The following is an 18,186-nucleotide window of genomic DNA, read 5'->3' as shown; positions in this document are numbered from 1 at the left end:
GCACTATAGTAACTCAAATAGCCTCCTTCAACATGTCCTTCCAAATTGGTAATCTCTACAAAACTAGGACATGGGCAGCAAATGCATAGGACCACCACCACCAACATGTTCACCTCAAAGTCACACACTATTCTTAGTTGGAACTAATTACAGTACCTTCATTGTTGCTGGGTCAGAATCCTAGAACTCTTTTCCTAACAGCACTGTGATGTACCTACACCTCAAAGACTCCAACCTTTCAATAACGTGGTTCATTGCCACCTTTTCAAAAGCAATTAGGTTGACAACTAAATTCTGTAATTTTAGAAGATCCAATACAGGAGAGAAATATACAGTAAATGACAGAACCCTCAGTAGTATCAACATAGAGGGATCAAGTCCACAATTCCTTGAAAGTGGCCATAAGTTGATAAGGTGCTCAATATGCCATATGGCATGATTGCCTACATCGGTCGGGGCATAGAGTATAAAAGTCATGTTACCACTGTACACAACTTTAGTTAGGCGACAAAAACAGAAATTGCTTTAAAAGCTCAGCAGGCCTGGCAGCACCTGTGGAGGGAAATCAACGTTAACGTTTCGGGTCCAATGAACCTTCCTCAAAACTGATGGTAGTTAACCAATTTTTTCCTAGCCTCAATCTGGAATGCACTGTCTGGGAAAGTAGTGGAGGCTAGAAACCTTATAACCTTCAAAATATATTTGGATGCGTACTTCAAACATCATTACATTCATGGATATAAGACAAGTACAGGAACAAAAGAGCACTTTTAGTAGTTATGTCAACGCAGGCTTGATAGGCAAAGGGCCCTTTGCTGAATTGAGCAGACACGGGTCTTAAATGCCAGAAATCTGGTGTCTCTCTTATGATTAGCCATAGCAAGGAGGAGCCAACAGAGTTCAGTGGACTGGAACGATTGTGCAGTCATGGGAGGAATTATTGATAAAATGAACACTACATACATAGACATACATATACATGATAGGAAATTGAAGCTTACTTTGCATTTCAATCACTTGTACATCTGTCCCATTTTCCAAAATGGTGTCACTGGACTCTGCCTTTTCCACTGTTCCATTCTTGGTTCTCTCATCCAGTTGTGCTTTTAATTTTTTAATCTGATGTGGAAAAGACTGATTCAGTACAGGAGGAAATGAAAACTGCACAGGTTGGATCTGAACACAGAGAAACACAAAACAGCTATCTGCATCAGAGCTCTGGCTGCTTCTGTCCCAACCTTAGCAGTCATTTTCTCCTCCCTAAAATGTAACATTTTGCTGCCTTCTTCATTGTTGGTTGACTGGCAATACTTTCATCTTCACAGGCAGGACACTCACAGCTGCATTCATTTTGTCATCTCAGACTCTATTTGAAAACAAGCTCTAGGGATGCATTTGATCCATCATACTACCCAGTATATGGGAATGGAAGAACATCCAGCACTGCAAGAAAACCTTCCTTTACCTTCTTTTACCCTCCTCTAGCTCAGCCAACTTCTCCTTCTACATCATTCCTACTTTTCTGATCTCCTCCATCTCTTCTTAACTGCCGATCCTTCCTCCATCAAAAAGTCACCCTTCTCCCTCTGTTCTCCCTCTCCTTTCCATTTACTAACCTCCCTCTATTTCTTGCATCCCTCACTCTACCAACTTGGCCCCTCTCCCCTAATCAACTTGCTCTCACTCTTCTCCAATCTGCATCTATGCCCTCTATCCTTTAAAGTCTCAGCAGCCTGCAAATTCTCTCCTCTCTCCCCACTTGCTTCCCAACGCATTCCTCTCCAAGCTGTCTCTGCTCCCCCTCCAGCCTGCCTCACTTGCTGCCACTTATCTGCATTCTCTGCTCCCAACAAACACACACACACGCTCCCAACAAACAAACAAACTAACACACACACACAAAATCCTTACCTGCTCTAATAAGGCTTCTTTTTCATCTATTAACATTTTTGTCCTAAAATCTGGAGAAGGAGAAAACAAACAAAGCATTTTGTGAAAAAGTCTAAAGTGAAATTTATTCAAGTTTAACAATAAACACAAGACTAAAGAGAATGAAGAAATGCTAAAGTTAGTGTAGAAAGTTGAATGAGTTATTCACATACCACAAGGCACGGCAAGGGTCAGCCTAGGTTTAGTTCAACGTCAGTGTGATTGCTGGAACCTCGGACTGCGTGCAAACAGTCTAATCTTCCATTTTGTTTAGCATGCAAATTCTCTACGGTCAAACAGAACTGGAACACAAAATCTCATTATCCTTTTAACTTGGGGTTACATCAAACATTATAACACACCAGAGAGAGTGAAAACAAGCAAAACAGAGAGAGGATGTGAGAAAGAGGCAGAAATGGACTGAGTGATTGTGAAGGAAACACAAATTGAGAGAAAGAGAAAACAAATAGAAAAATGGAGACCAAGTTAGAAAGTGAGAGATAACGGAGAGAAAGAATGAGAGCCACAAGGCAAGATTGAGACAGAGACACAGAAGCAATGAAAGAAAGATGAAAAAATAGTAACAGAGTAAAAGACAAAGTAAGAGAAAGTTACAGAGAAAAGGAGAGGAAATCATGTAGTAGACTCATGTCAGCCTCAAGCACTGACACAGTCCAGTGAGCATCATTGCCCACCAAACCCAGGCACATTTGATGTTTAGTGATGTCACTGTGCCTGGTTACAAACCTTTGAGCTGTGACTGGCTGGTATCAGATTGTGAGATGAGGGTATTCCCTTGGTGTGTTATAACTAGATTAGTGAACTGTTTGCAGCTTGCAAAGTTTTTTTTTTAACAAGAGAAATGTACACAATTATATTTAAAAGCAACATTACTAGTACAGTTAGTGAATGAGCACACAGCATATGAAATGACAAGCATGAAGTAATTGGGAGACATTTGTTACACCAGAAAGGAGTTACTGAAAATTGCCACAAAAAGAATTTTGCCTTCCACAGTTCACACCTCTAAATGTTTTGTTGCGGCCAGATTCGCTGACAGTATATTAACATAATGCTTCTCTGAGGAATGGTGCCATACACAATGATGGGACAGGAATCTGTACTTTCTCATTCCCACATCACGCCGAGCAAGCCCACCTCCCTTCAAGTGATCTTCCTTCAGCCCTCCTCTATTTGATGCTTCTTAGCAACCTGAAAATACAGCCTCAGTTTTCGAATGTGCATGGACAGCACCAAGCTCTACATCAACACGCTCGTCTTGACCCCGCTCCACTATCTCTGAATTTCCTGATTGCTTGTCCGGTGTCCTTTGTGTAACTGAAGTTGTTGTCTTAGATCCCTGCTGCAAACTCTACTTCTCCACTGTGAGGCTGAATCAGCCTGTTTGCAATCCCAGTCACGTTTGTGTGTGTTCACAAGACTACTCATTTCCAACTCTCTAATATCACCTCTCTCTAACTCTGCTTCAGCTCTGCTGTTTCTTCATTTATGCTTTTGTTACCTGTACATTTGACTATTCTAACCTACTTCTTGTCCTCCTTCATTATGTATATTCTGTAAATGTGAGCTCATCCAAAACTCTGCTATATTTCTTGTTATTTCCATTAAGTCTGGGTTTTTTTCACCACCCACCCTTGTGCTTACTGATCTAGCTTGACGCTCAATTTAGCAACACCTCTATAATTAAACACTTTCAACCTTGCTTTCAAAACTGTCCATTCCTCATCCCTTCCTATCCCTGCAATCTCCATTAGCCTTACAATTCACCAAAATATGAATTACAATTCATCAGGGTATGTCTAATTCCCTTTACCTGAATATCCCCACTTACATGTTAATAATTATTGGTGGACATGTCTTCAGCCTCCAAAGTCCTAAGTTCTAAATCTCTCTGCCCCATTACCTTTTGCTCCTTTAAGATAACTATTTGAACCTACCTCTTTGACATTTTGCTTTGCAGTGGTTCTGTTTGCATCTTCAATTGTCTTACCATATCAAAGGTACTAATTAAATTCAATGTGTTGTTGTTAACTGTCCCTACTCAGTAACTGGATGGGGTTCTGTGTCCCTGGTATCTCATACACCCAGTGTTGAGGAATATTCAAATTCAGAGAGCTTTGTTCTACTGTGAATCCACAATGAACACGACCAAGGGAGTACTTAAAAGAGTAAATGAAGTCAGAAAAGTGTTGAAAATCTAAAGCCAGCTGACTGTGGCAAGGACTCCTTTCTGATGAAGCTGGTAGACAAATAGAAACATTTAGCTATGTTCAGGAACAGAATGTGCAGGCACTGAAGTGTCAAATCCATCTACAGTGTGAGGCATTGAACAAGTGGGAATAAATTCACTACTTGCTCTAACCATGATCTTCCTGAAGTGGAGGCTTAACCCTCCAGTGAGGTCAGTGAAAGCATTGTTAAAAGATGAGCAGCATGCAGATTTTTGCAGATGATAACTGTGATCTCAGGCATCATATTGAGCATATTGTCAAACTGCACAGTATTCAACATGCCAGGACATAGTAGCTTCCCTTCAATTTTCCTCTGATATCTCAATTACCTGCTAAATGCCAATTTTCTAACTGCCACCTGGAGAAGGATTGGCAATTAAACATATACACCATGTTCCCCCTACACCTTTTCCCGTCCTAGGCTGCAGTTCCATGGTTGTTGGTTGCTTTCCAATACAAATTCTCACATGCCCATTTATTGTGTGAGAGTCAGTGGAAGGATCGAACTGTGGACTATGTGATAGATGTATCACAGCCAACCACAAACCTTTCCTCAACCAGTATGAATGCAAACACACACTTTTCAGCATTGGTTGCTCATCAGGGCAGGAAGCTCAAGCAAGAAACAGTGCCCTTAGCAATAATAGTGACACAAGAGCAGAGTTTGAGACTGAGCTAAGCTTACAGGAACAGCACTTGTTAGTCAGAGTGCTTCTCAGAATAAGGAAGGGCTGGAGACACTGAGGAGAATGAAGACTAAACTCTCTCAGGTCAGGGATATTACACATGATGGAAAATGGGATATTGCATATGATGGAAAATAGCAGATTGCTGCCATCTGCTGGAATGGGGTAAGAGGTGACAATGACTTTGGTCAAAGATTGTTACGTGGGAGTTTGTTGGAACCCTAATTTTAACATGGGGACATGAATGACAATACTCACAAGAGACAATTAACTTTTAATCCCAGGCCACGTTGGAGGTGCTAACACAAATTGTTGTTGTTGACTGTTATATGCCGACACAGTAACAGGTAGAGTTCTGTGGACCCCCAACATAACTGGATTGGTTTCTGTGTCTGTAAATTCTCCCATAGTAAGGGGTTAGGGTTCTGTGTCCCTGGTATCTCATACATCAATGTTGAGGAATATTTGAATTAAGAGGATGCCCAAGGTTGCCAGGAGTGGCATTCTCCACTGCTGGGGAGCAGTTGTAAGGAGAAAAGGTGCATATACACCCACAGAGACACATACATACATAAACACTTGAACAGATACATTCACAAATGAGTGCACATACACCTTCTCATACTTGCATGGCACAAATGCACCGACTGTCAGAAACTCACATCTTCAACATACTAAGACCTACCTCACATAACCTCACACATAACACCAGTGTGCACACACTTCCACATATACAACTGTTGACAGTTAAAGCTGCGCCACCTACATTGATATCAATGTGCATTCAACCTTTCTCCCACATATACAAAGATACTCACCTGCACACACATGCTCACACGTACATTCATACACACTTGTACACATATGCATATACATCAACATAAACAGTCATACTTTGCCACAAACTGTCATACATGTACCATTGTCTCTTTGAACACACCTGCACCCATGCATACATTTGCAACTAACTTCTCACAGCTGCACATACCTGCACACAGATGCAGGTACACATACCTCTGTGCACATGTACCTAGACATATGTACACGCTGTGTACATGTACCTAAACAAACTATCAAATGCACATATCAGAAAGCCTCTACAGATATGAATCAGTAATCAAAAACCTAGGCTGACTTTTTTCTTCCCAGCCACGAAGACATTGAAACTTCCTGTATGACCCCAACTCCTGTTCTGGCTGAGACTCGCTAACTGATCGCAGACTAGCTTCCTAAGCTAGATGGTTCAGCAGCCCTTTGGCCAGTTACTAGCTCAGCCACTGGTAGAACAGCATTGTTTTGTATGTTGAATATGAAAAACTAGACCCATATAAACAAGAGTAAGAGCCCTTCCAAACCCACTAAACATACAAATAACTGTTTTACAGATATATTCACAAATTGATTGTGTTGTAATTTAATGTAAAGCACGGGTACAGAATGACTCCAAGCTTGAAATAATTTGATTAAAATCAAAACATGACCCTTTTATTCAGATTGTAACTCAGTGATGCATTAGCATGTCATGTTTACAGTGCAGTTGTTTTCAAAGATAGTTTGAGGCACTCAATCCATTTGAAAGCTGTAACATGATGTTAAACACAGTCACCCATGGTATGGTTTGTCAACTGTCTCAATATCTAAACACAAGGCACATCGCCAAGAATTGAATGATTTCACTTACAACCTGAACCACCTGAAATCACAGGTCTTTCATCATGATTTACAGCATCTTGAAGAACCACATAACCCTGTCCCTGTCACACCTCACATAAACTTATACTGAGCTGATATTCTAAATGCAATGGCCATACATGAACATACCATAGAATAGCAATTACAGCTTGGAAATACAGTCAGCAGTGGCATAAACATACATCATATTTAGTCTGCAGTCAGGCATATCATAATATGCAATAAGTGCAGCAAGTGGTAATATACTGTTCAGTCAAAAACAGATATGCAATGTATCATTATATATATCTGCGCCAGGTTAGGACATGAATCATGCAGCACATAGTTTGCAAAGGGACAGGGTACATAATTTACCGTCTGCGCAGGTACACAGAGTACACAAGATGCACATTACCCTTGCTCCTCTGCTGTTCTGAAAGTATATACTGTATTCTCATGGGGGAACAGGTTACATTGCTATGAGCAAGTGTTCTCATACCTGAGTACAATGCACTGTTTGAGCTTAGTCAGTGTCAGTAGATTACCCAACAAGGACTGCATACAGCTCGAGTTCAATCTCACTGTCACCTGTTATCCCTAATATGGAGGAGCTGGTGTTGGACAGGGTGGGCAAAGTTAAAAATCACACAACACCAGGTTATAGTCCAACAGCTACCTAATGAAGGAGCAGCTCTCTGAAAGCTACTGCTTCCAAATAAACCTGTTGGACTATAACCTGGTGTTGTGTGATTTTTAATCTATTATCCCACACAACTACACTGTGCAGCTAAACCCTACCTGATTCTCTTTTCTCGAACAGAGGAGTCACTGGACAGGGACCAGGAGCAGAAACACAAATTACTTTTTCCCTTTCTCTAACACATAGCCTACTAGACAGGGATCAGAGAAAGAACACTTGCTGATTTTCCCTCTCACAAACACAGGATTCATTGGACAGGGGTCAAGAATGGGCATGTATGCTAATTTTCTCTCTAAGTGATAATGGACTCACTGGACAGGGGCCGGGAGTAAGAACACAAACTAATTTTCTCTCAATCTGAACACAAGACTTATTGGACAAGGATCAAGAGAACCTTAGCTGGTTTTTCTATTTCTCTAACCTTGGGCAAACTAGACTGTGATTAAAAATATGGATGGGATGTGGTCAATGGTTCTGCCTTAAAATGGTTCTGGTGCTGTGAGGCAGCAGTACTAACCACTGAGCCAATGTCCCTGATGACTATCTGAGGCTGAACCAGGCTGTAGCAATCTTGGTGTTATACTTGAGCCAGAAATGAGCTTCCAACAACATATCTGCACTATTGCTTATTTCCAGCACTGTAATGTTGCTCGATTTTTTTTCCTCTTCTCTACTTAAACCTGCCAAAATTCTTACTTCATGCCTATGTTACCTATGCGATTCTTCCAATGCACTCACAACTGGTCTCCCATATTCTGCCTTTATAAATAGACAACATCCAAAATTCTGCTGTCCATGTTCTTACTTAGCTCAAGTCCCATTCCTGTATCTCCTGTGCTTGCTTATCAATGTGCACTGCCAGTCAAGCAACACCTCAATATTAGGGTTCCCATTCTTATTTCAGGTCACTACATGCTCTCATCCTCCCTACCTCTGTAACTTTCTCTGACCCCTCAAATGCCATGTGTTGTGGAATTAACAACCTAAACATCTCCACCTCCCTTACCTCTTCTTAAATGCACCTTAAAACCTAAGCTTTTGGCCAGCTAACCTTATAGCAGTTTTTGTGGACTGTATTTCACTTCATTACAAACCCATGAAACAGTTTAGGAGGTTTTAGAATGTTACAGGAGCTATATAAAAACATTTCGTTGTTGGACCTGGTGAATTTTCTATCCCTGTACAATCCAGGAGTCTCTGAAGTAGGTTGAGGATTAGCATTCCTAGTTGAATACAAACCTGTGTCCCATGCTGACTTTTCTTGCCTAACCCAGGATGTTGGGCAATGGAAGCACCCTTACTATTATTCTATTGTGCATTATTACTCTTTGCACAAGACAGGAAGTGATCTCAGGGCCCTCCAATCTTCAATTCCACACTGGCCAATTTTATCCATCAAGAAATTAGGAGACACACTGTGCATCGATTGTGCAATGGAGTTAATGCCCAAAGCATCTCCTGAAACAATATGTGAAGTATTCAGTGCATCAAAGAATGTGGTTCATTAAACTTAAGGCACAGAAAATGGTAAGTGTTGGAATAAACTACCATGGCTTCAAGCTTCTATCTAATGCTCTGTCAAACAGCAATCACATGGCATTATGTGGATCAACATAAAATCAGCTGCCAATGGCAAGCTACGAGAGACATGGAAAGAAGAATTTGAATACTCTTTAATTGTGCTCTTCCTGAAAAACTAAAGAACAAACATAATCTGCAGTTGGGGGGCAGACGACTGAAGATAGGATTTGGTAAAGTAGGACCAAGTGTAGCTCAAATTCTAGTGCAAATATCAGCTTATGACCAAATCCAAATCTTATCAATGACAAACAGATTTCTTTATATTAAAATAGCAGTTCTGACACAGTGCAGTGTACAGTTTGAATTCCATAGTGCTATTTACTGATTGTAATTTGGTCTCATGATAGCAAACAGTCATCTTTGGTTTTGCTTTTTCTCTTACTATCCTTTCCTGCTTCAGCCATTTCTGGGTTTTGTTCCATTTCTTTGTCGTCCCACATGCTCATGTCAGACTTAATACTCTGCTCGCTGTCCTGTGGTGACTCCCCACTATGTTTGGATTGTTGGTCGTTGCTGATTGTACACTCGTTTCTCTGCCCGCCTTGCTCTCCCTCCTGCTTATGTTGTATTGGCATTCTAGCCCCAGTGTTGTCTACAGTGGGTTTTATTTGCTCATTGGGCTCTGTACTCATAATGGGCTTAGGCCCTGTCTCACTTCCAGAATCCACTTCTCCCCTTTCCACTTCAACTTCAAGCACCTCCTTCCGATCCTGAGTTTCATCTCCTAATATCTTGTTCATTGCTTCATTACACTCAAACCTATCTCCTTTCTCATCATCTTGCTCCTTCTCCACACCAGTTTGAGAGACTGGTGAATTATCAGCCCCACCTTTGGTTGACTTACAGCCTGGTGTCTTGTGTTGTGGTTTCATGCCACTCACAGACATATCCCTTTCCTCATTTACAATGTCTTCTCTCTTTTTGTCTTGTATTTCTGTCCTGTCCTCTTTGGCAGCATCCCCCTCAAATTCTTGGGAACCTTTGACTTCACCCTCTTCTTCAATTAGACCTTCAACCTTTCCTTCCTCTTCACCACATACCATGCGTTCATTTGCACTGGAGCTTTGGGTCTCACCTTGGTCTATAACATTATCCAAAACCATTGTATTCTTTAGAGAATCTTGTTTCACATTCCCTTGTGCTACTTCCTCTGACTTTTCATTCAATTTGTGCCTTTCTCTTTCATTGTTTTCTACAAGATCACTTTCAAACCCTTCTGACAGCTGAGTATCTCCCTCAAATTCTTTATTGCTACTGTACTCTTTCACTTGCCTCACCTCTTCCTCATTACTCACTGACAGACTCTCCTTAGCTGTTACCTCTTCTGTTATTGTAGCTTCTTCTTTTATGGGTGTTCCTTGGTCGTCTTTGCTGTCTATTACTTCATAAACACCTTCAGTATTAGTTTCTGATTTGCCCTTGTTAGTTTCTTCTTCGTTTTGTGTTTGGTTCCCTTGGTCAATCTCTTGGACTACAGCACTTAAATCACACTCAGTTTGTTGAAATCCCATCTTTTCCTCCATTTCATCCCTCTCTTTTTTTGTTGTTCCCAAATTAGGAAATACTCCTTTTGACTCTTCACCTCGGCTGACCTCCTTCCCCATTTCTTGCACAGTTCCCTTAAGGTTTGTGCAAAGTAGTTTCTCACCTTTCAGTTCACACTGGACCTCATCCTCGTCTTCTCTGACACTGACCACCCCCACCACTTCTATGGCATCTTTGGCTTTCTCCACTTCTTTGGGCAATATGACCTCATCCATCATCCCCTCATTGGGATGTTTGGTCTTCTCCTCTCTGGGATCTTTGACCCCGTCCTCTACCTCTTCAAGGGGACCTTTGAACTCATCCTTTCTGGTGGCTTGGACATTATTCTCCTCTGCTTTGGTACAAGTGATCTCAACCTCCTTACATTCTTGGTGACTTTTCACCATCTCCTTTCTGAAGCCTTTGGCTTTATCCTCCTCTTCAGAGTGTTTGTCCACACTATCCTCCTCTCTGAGCCCTTTGGCATTATCTTCCTCTCTGATGTCTTTGAACTTGCTATTCTCTTCTTGGGGACCTTGAACCCTAACCCCATCCTCCTCAACAGGACCTCTGGCTTCACTGTCCTCCATTTCCTGGGGATCTTTGACCTCACGTCCTTCTTCAGTTAGACCTTTGACCTCACCCTCTTCTTCAATCGGAACTTTGACCTCACTCTCCTCTTCACCAGATTCCCTAGCACTGGAGCTTTCACTTTCACCTCTCTTTTCCCTGAACTCACTATTAACTATCCCAGGAACTGGCACCACCTCTTCACAATCTTCAATCTCATTTTGACCTGCACTGTCATCAGTTTCATCCTCTTTCTCTCCTTGACTCCTGATCTCATTGCACTTGATGCCTTTGATCTCATCCTCATAATTCCTCGGACTTTCCACCTCCCTGTCTTTCCCCTGTTCAATCTCCTCTTCTTTATCCCCTTCGTGACCTTTGCCCTCATCAGGACTAAGACCTTTGATTTCCCTTTCATCATCCTGGTTTTTGATGATCATATCCTCATTCTTTCTCTGACTCCTGGCTTCACCAGTGTCTTGGATATTTTCCTCATCTTCTTCATGCCACTTTACCTCATCCCCTTGGTAATTCTTGTCATCACCAAAGGCCTGATTCCCAACCTCAATTGCTGCTTTATTTTCCTCTCCAATCAGTGTCATTTCCTGAAGACAACTGGCTTCCAAATTACCTTCTACCTTTCCTTGGAGCACTGCCTGACTGGTTCTGTCAACTTCCTCTACACCTGGATTTGACTTGACTTCATCAATGATTGGTTCCTCCTCTGATCCCAGGTCCTTCACTTCTCGTTCCTGTAAATCACCTTCCGCCTTGCCTGTCACAGTTGGTTCACCTTTCCATTCTTCATTATGGCTAAAAGGCTGTTTTACTTCATCATCTACTATTGGACTTCTTGCTCCAATCAGATGGCAAGTGACCTTTTCACCTAACTCCACCTCCTGTTGGTCTGTCTGCGTTAGTGAATAATTTCCAATCTCAGTTTTTTCTGCAATTTCCTCCACTTCTTTCTCTAGCTGTACAAAGGTTGTGCCCACTAACTGCTCCCTTCCTTCTCCATTTTTAACTTTGTCCTGTATTGAGCTAACCATGAGATCCATGTCCCCTCCACCGGACTTAGACTTTTCATTCTGACCAATTGCAATATCCAGCACACACCCTGTTTCTCCACTCACTGTGCCTAACTCATTGTTAAGATTCCCTGTGCAGATTTCACTCTCGTTTGTTGTAGGATGGAACCCAATGTCCCTCATGGCCACCCGCTCCTCACCCATCTCTTTGTTCATTGTCTCATCTAATTCCTTCTCTCTGACATGAACAACTTCAGCAGACTGCTCCTGCATCCCAGTCAAGTCATCCTCTCTCATCTGAATTGATCCTACTCCCTCTTGGGTGACCTTTTTTTCCTCATTCCTCAACTCTTCCTGTAAATCACACCCACACATGTCCTGCTGCAGAGTTTCTATCGCATTTTCCAGCACTTGTTGCACGACTTTTTGAGTTTCCTCCACAATGGTTCGATTGTCAGCTACTGCCTCGGCACTGTCATTACACAGGACATCTATGTCATTTCTAAATTCTGGATAATTTTCCTTCCTCATCCCTCCATGAGATCTCGGGTCTCCAACTTCAGTCTGGCTTCTCTCATTATGATCAAGCTTCTGTTTGACATTTTCCTGCATATGTTTCTCATTCACTCCAAGGTCACTCTCACTCTCACTCTCCTCCATGCTACCACAGCATTGGATTCCTCCTCCAGATCCCAGGGCATGCCATATTTCCTCAGATACCTCTTTACCTCCAAGACTTTGTGTGTCACATGCACTTTGTTTTCCATCATCAAGATTAGCTGCAGCACGTTCTACCTGGTCGGCATCTCCGTTATCTCTTACAGTCACTGCTGGTGCCTCACCCTCAGTCAGTTCGTCATACTCCTCATTTATGTCCTTTTCTTGAACATTATTCATTAACATCTCCCGATTCCCAGTCTCCTCCATCTGTTCATCAATTCCAGTATTCTGCAAGACTCCTCTTTGCCCAACAGTCTCCAAAATCTCATTCCTCATTTGCAGTACGTGGCCTTCTCCTATAAGGACCATTGGAAGAGGTGAAGACATTATGTCCCCAAGTGAACCATTCAAAATTATGAATTTCCTTGACAATATTCCAATTTGCCAAACATTTATAATATCCCCATTTTTTTCAGTTGTCATTTTTATAATACATGGTACAAAAAATAATACCCCTGTAGTCTTCAAAAGGGACTTCAGTGCTCTGTTTGAAATTGAATATTGTCAGAGAAATTAATTTGCTCCAATTTTTAAAAAATGATCACGTTGTAAACAGACCAAAACCAGCCAAATTACCTTTAGTTCAGGAAAGGAGGGACAGAACCAGTAAATCACTTTCAAAGTCTACAGAGGCCTTAACCCACTTTGATACCTCTTCGCAAAAAGAAGATATTGAGTTATCTCCACATACAAAGCTGGGTTGAATCACATTGAGCGATAACCACCCCTTCCCTCTTGCCACTACCATCCACCCTCACCTCGATTTCAGTGAAAACTTGCCACAAGGTGAACTCCGCCCCCCACCCCACAAAATGAACGGAGAGAGTTGACTTTGAATGTTACATCCTTCTTAGAACACCTTGTCAAAGTTCCCTTCAAATTGATGCACATGGCAAAATTTATTTGTTTTGAATGGTAGATTTATATTTCCACCTCAGAACAGCAGTCTGCAATACTGTGACTGCAAGCCACCAGCCAGCCTAGGCTAGAAGGCCCTGTGTCCCCGTACCCATACCAGATAGCTATGCCAATCCTACTGTCTACTCACCGACACCTGCTTCTCTGTATCTTTTCTGCACCCATCACAGGCACACCCATTTCTGACAATGTGTTTGCAGTTCCAGAGTCCCTATTCTGGATGTTTAAAGCCACAGCTGAACAACCATGACTCTAGGTGTTTATCAGGGCCCCATGAAGATTAGGTGGAGGCAGATGTATATCCCTTGTGCCATTTGGGTAAATGTTCAGTCATAGAGGTCTACAGCAAAGGCCCATTGGCCCATCCAGTCTGCGTCAGTCAAAAGCTGCCACCTAACTATCCTAATCCCATTTTCCAACACTTGGCCCATAACCTTGTATACCTTGGTAGTGCAACTATACATTTGCCATTGATCAGCCCATCTGACCTAGCTGCGTGTCTATATCCTCCTTGATCTAAGCATATCCTCCTCATTACAGAGCAACCTCGATTATCCAGCATTCAATTATCTGGATTTTGGATTATCTGACAAGATTGCAAGGTCTCAATGCTTGACTAAACTATTTAATCCAGCATTTGATTATCCAGCATTCGATTAACCGAACAAAATACTCCCTGCCCATGTCCTTTGGATAATCAAGGTTCCTCTGTATTTACCACCACACCAATTTTCTGATCAAGAATTTTCTGATTAACTATCCTCCATTCAATTTAAATCATTTATATATCAAACAAACAGTAGGGTCCCAATTGCGATCCATGCTGAACCCCACTGGACACAGACTTCCAGTCAGAACAGCATCCCTGAACAGTCACCCTCTGCTTCCTGTCACTCAGCCAAATCAGGTTCTAAACTGCCATATTTTCTTAGATCCCATAGGCTCTTACCTAACTGTCAGCCTTCCAGCGGGACCTTATCAACGTTCTTGTTGAAGTCCAAGCAGATTACATCAAATGCATTGCCTCATCTACAGCATCTGCAGTCCTCACTATCTCATCTACACATCTGGTTACATCTTAGAAAAATTCAACCAAGTTGGTCAGGCATGATCTGCCTTAACAAAGGCCAAATTGCCGGCTAAGTAACAAACAATGTGGATCAGGCTGTGCCAGTCTGATAACTGGAAGAATCAACTGGCAGCATGTATATATGTAACAAACTGGCCGTTTATTATGACTATTATTAATTGACCTTGACAGCTTTGATGGAGACAATGTAGAAGGCATTGTACTCTGTATCAAACCATGTGCTGTACCTGTCCTGAGTGCATTTGATGGTTAGTGTAGGTGGAGCTTTAATCTGTATCTGACCCTTCCCTGTACTTGCCTTGGGAATGCTTGAGGGAGACAAGATAAATGGAGCTTTACTCTGTATCCAACCACTTGCAGTCTGTCCTGGAAGAATTTAATGGGGACAGTTTCGAGAGCACGTTACTCTGTATTTGAACCTGTGCTAAACTTGTCCTAGGACAATTTGATACAGACAGTATAGAGGAAGTTTTACACTGCTGTATCTGTCCTGGGCAGTTCAATGGAACAACATAGAGGGATTTTACTCTGTATTTAATGACTTGCTGTTGGAGGGTTTGATGGAAGAGAGTAGATAGAGCTTTAATCTGTACCCTGTAGTATAACTGCATTGGAATTGTTTGATGGGGCTTTAGGGACAGTTTTACCCTGCATCAAATGCTATGCTATACCTATCCTGGGACCGTTTGGTACAGACTACGTATAAGGAGCTTTGCTCTTTATCTAACCCTGCACAGTACCTGCATTACTCTATCAGTTCCGCAGGTCGAAGAACATCACAGAATTAGTTCCCCAGGCCAGCTGTATCACCGAATCATTTCAGCCATTGTACATATTGTGGTCCTTCTTTCTATTAGATCCCCAACATATAGACCCACCTGTGGGATTAGTAGATCCTAAAAGAAAGGGTTAAAGTGCACATTTGTAAAACCCTGTTAGCCCAAAATGTGTGATAATCTTGTTTCACACCAACGTTCTGCTTGAGTCTCACCAAATCCCTCCCCTATCTCTTCCTTTTGCTTTTCTTATTCCTTTGCCCAGAGTTCATTCGCTTGCTGAGATGACGAATGAACTGGGTACGCTCTACTTACCTAGTGGTCCATCACTTGAGCTCTGTAGCTGGGTTGCAGCCTGCGGACCTGTTTCAGCAGGTTCCATGTATGTATTGCCATCCTTTCTCACAGGTTCAGCCTCACCATTTGTCAACAATCCATAGGCCTGGTGTAGAGAATAAACCATGGTTAGAAGGTAACAAGAACAAGCCCCAATCCTTCCAGGCTCCCATTGCAAACAAGGTAAGAAATAATATTGAGCTTACCGGCTCATCCGGCACCCATATCACGGCCTCCACCAAGTGACTGCGAGGTGTGGAATAGGCCCCAGATGTCATTCCTGGACTATGTGAACCAACTGAACTAAGCTAGGAGAACTAGAGAAGTCTAATAACTGACTTCAAGTTCTGCTGTGTTCGAGAGGAGTGACATGAAGATTTGTCATGGCTAATAATCCAGTGAATGTTGCCTTAGGTAGGCTCTTAACTGCCCTCTGAAATGGCATAGTAAGCCACTCAACTCGAGGGCAAAACATGCTGGCCTTGTCTATCATGGAAGAATAAATAAAAACAAAGCCACATACATTGCTCAAGGAAAGCCTATACCCAAAACATTAAAACTTTGTTGGCATCATTGTATGAAGAATTAAAACAGCTTTAAATGGAGCAGCTGCTAGGAAGGTGGAGTGGATCCATTGAAAGACAGGGTAGCACCTTGGTGAAGGGGCAGCCCTCAGGGATGTACCATTACCAGGAATTAGTATTTTGCCTCACATGGGAACTTATTCCTCTAGGTAATAACTTTGCTAAGCTTTACTTGTAGAAATAAATCTGCCCAACCCAAAATGAATGAGTAGGTATGCAGCCCTTCCCACCCCAAAATATTGCTCCATTTCTCACCTTGTCATGCTTTTGGATTGTATATGTTTTCATAGATGTTGATTTCCTCCACCACCTCACCATCCAGTCCAGTTTAAAATGCTGTTGGGCTGCTCAAACACACACACTGCTGAGCGTGCCTGTATCCTCATCTCCTGGTACTGCAAAGCGGTTGGCAATCAGAAACTAGTTTGCCTCCCTCTCCCTGCCACTGAGGCCAATAGTATCACAACCCTGACTGCTGATTGACAAATTAAGTCAATTAAAGTAGATGCACTCTTGCACCTTCAAAAATCTTCCATCATCTGAATCTCATCCCAGTGCATGAAGCCAATCCCAAATTCCTGTTAACACTTCACCGCTTAGTTCTGTAGGCGGATACCTTAGGCCCTGACCTAGGACAGATCCCTAATGCTGAGTCCATACCTTCAGTCTTTCCTTGAGCATGGCAACCTCCTCCCTGAGCTCATCCCGATCAATCCTGATGGCATCAGAGTATTCCTTCTGTCTTTCTAACGCCTAAAGGTTCAGTGATAGGAAGCCGATGAGATAAAAGAAGAAAGGAACAATACGAGTAGAAAATTCAAAGAGGAAACAGAACTTGTGCATACAGAATCCTAACAGGAGTAACACAGGTAAGGTTCAGAAGTTGGTTAAATAAAAAATTAAATTTGACTGATAACAGCATACAGGGTCTCATTGTTATCCCTTCATGAGCTTTCAACACCTCCAAGTGACTCAGTTTGACCAATTCTTGCCTCAGTACTTCCAGGTTTGACCAGTAGAGAGGGAAAGAGGCTGCTTGTCTCCAGGAGGAGTTAAGTGTGTGTCGTCGAGAATATCTTACTACAATTGTGCAACCAACATGGTTCAGTGAAAGGAAGATCGAATTTGATAAACTTTTAAGAGTTTTTTGAAAGTGTAATGAGTGTACCCAACAAGCATTGTGTTTGGATTTCCAAAAGACATTTGATAAGGTGCCACAGAAAAGGTTACCAAAGAAGCTAAGTGCTTATAATGCTGGGATTTATCACCGTGGATAGAGAATTGGTGAATTGACAAGAAACAGAGAGTCAGGGAAACTGGGTATTTTCAGGTTGGCAAACTAACTAACGGAGTGCTACAGAGATCACTGCAGGGTCTTCAACTATTTACAATTTATATTAGTGATTTGGCTCAAGGGAGAGAACGTACTGTGGCCAAATCCAACATCCATAGTGTTAACAGCTGAGTGAACTGTGGGTTACTGTGATCCCACACCCTGAGCAATGTTGAAAATCGGGGTCCCCTGAAAACTGAATGTTCCTCGTATTTACTGAGTAGCATGAGATTTTATTTAATAACTACAGCAGGAGTTAAATCTCAAAATTCCAGCAGGGGAAAATAAATGGGAAGAATTATGAGAAACATGGAGGGCATAATGCAAGTGGAACTAGACAACAATTTATCTGCTGCCAAATGTATCTTCTAATTAATGCAATGTGTTTGAAAATAAACAGGTTTAGTTCTTTAGAGAGGATGAAAACCACCCTTCAAAATGGAGGTAAACAAGACGACAATGATACTTGTCCCATGGCCATTGATCAA

At 42.0% G+C, this 18,186-nt stretch overlaps 1 protein-coding gene across 23 annotated transcripts in view; it reads right to left on the bottom strand.

Annotated features, from left to right (window-relative positions):
• The window catches only part of LOC122551917 (leucine-rich repeat flightless-interacting protein 2-like), a 138,935-nt gene that overhangs the window by 21,476 nt on the left and 99,273 nt on the right, over positions 1 to 18,186 (bottom strand). For 19 of the 23 annotated variants that reach the window (XM_087988903.1, XM_087988909.1, XM_087988908.1 and 16 more), the window contains 3 exons: positions 17,026 to 17,118; positions 15,761 to 15,887; positions 6,326 to 12,957 (listed from right to left, as the gene is read on the bottom strand). In XM_087988903.1, the coding sequence (XP_087845029.1) occupies positions 9,158 to 12,957; positions 15,761 to 15,887; positions 17,026 to 17,118 (4,020 nt within the window). In that variant the 3' untranslated portion in view covers positions 6,326 to 9,157. Of the gene's footprint in view, positions 1 to 1,001; positions 1,120 to 1,911; positions 1,962 to 6,325; positions 12,958 to 15,760; positions 15,888 to 17,025; positions 17,119 to 18,186 lie in introns of those variants that run through there. The other 4 variants (XM_087988923.1, XM_087988924.1, XM_087988925.1 and 1 more) reach the window with 4 other exon arrangements.

The sequence above is a fragment of the Chiloscyllium plagiosum genome, unplaced genomic scaffold (assembly GCF_037043375.1).
Source record: "Chiloscyllium plagiosum isolate Xiang-an unplaced genomic scaffold, Cpla_swu_hap1 HiC_scaffold_7, whole genome shotgun sequence".
NCBI classification, from domain to species: domain Eukaryota; kingdom Metazoa; phylum Chordata; class Chondrichthyes; order Orectolobiformes; family Hemiscylliidae; genus Chiloscyllium; species Chiloscyllium plagiosum.
This window is presented reverse-complemented; position numbering and strand designations above follow the sequence as displayed.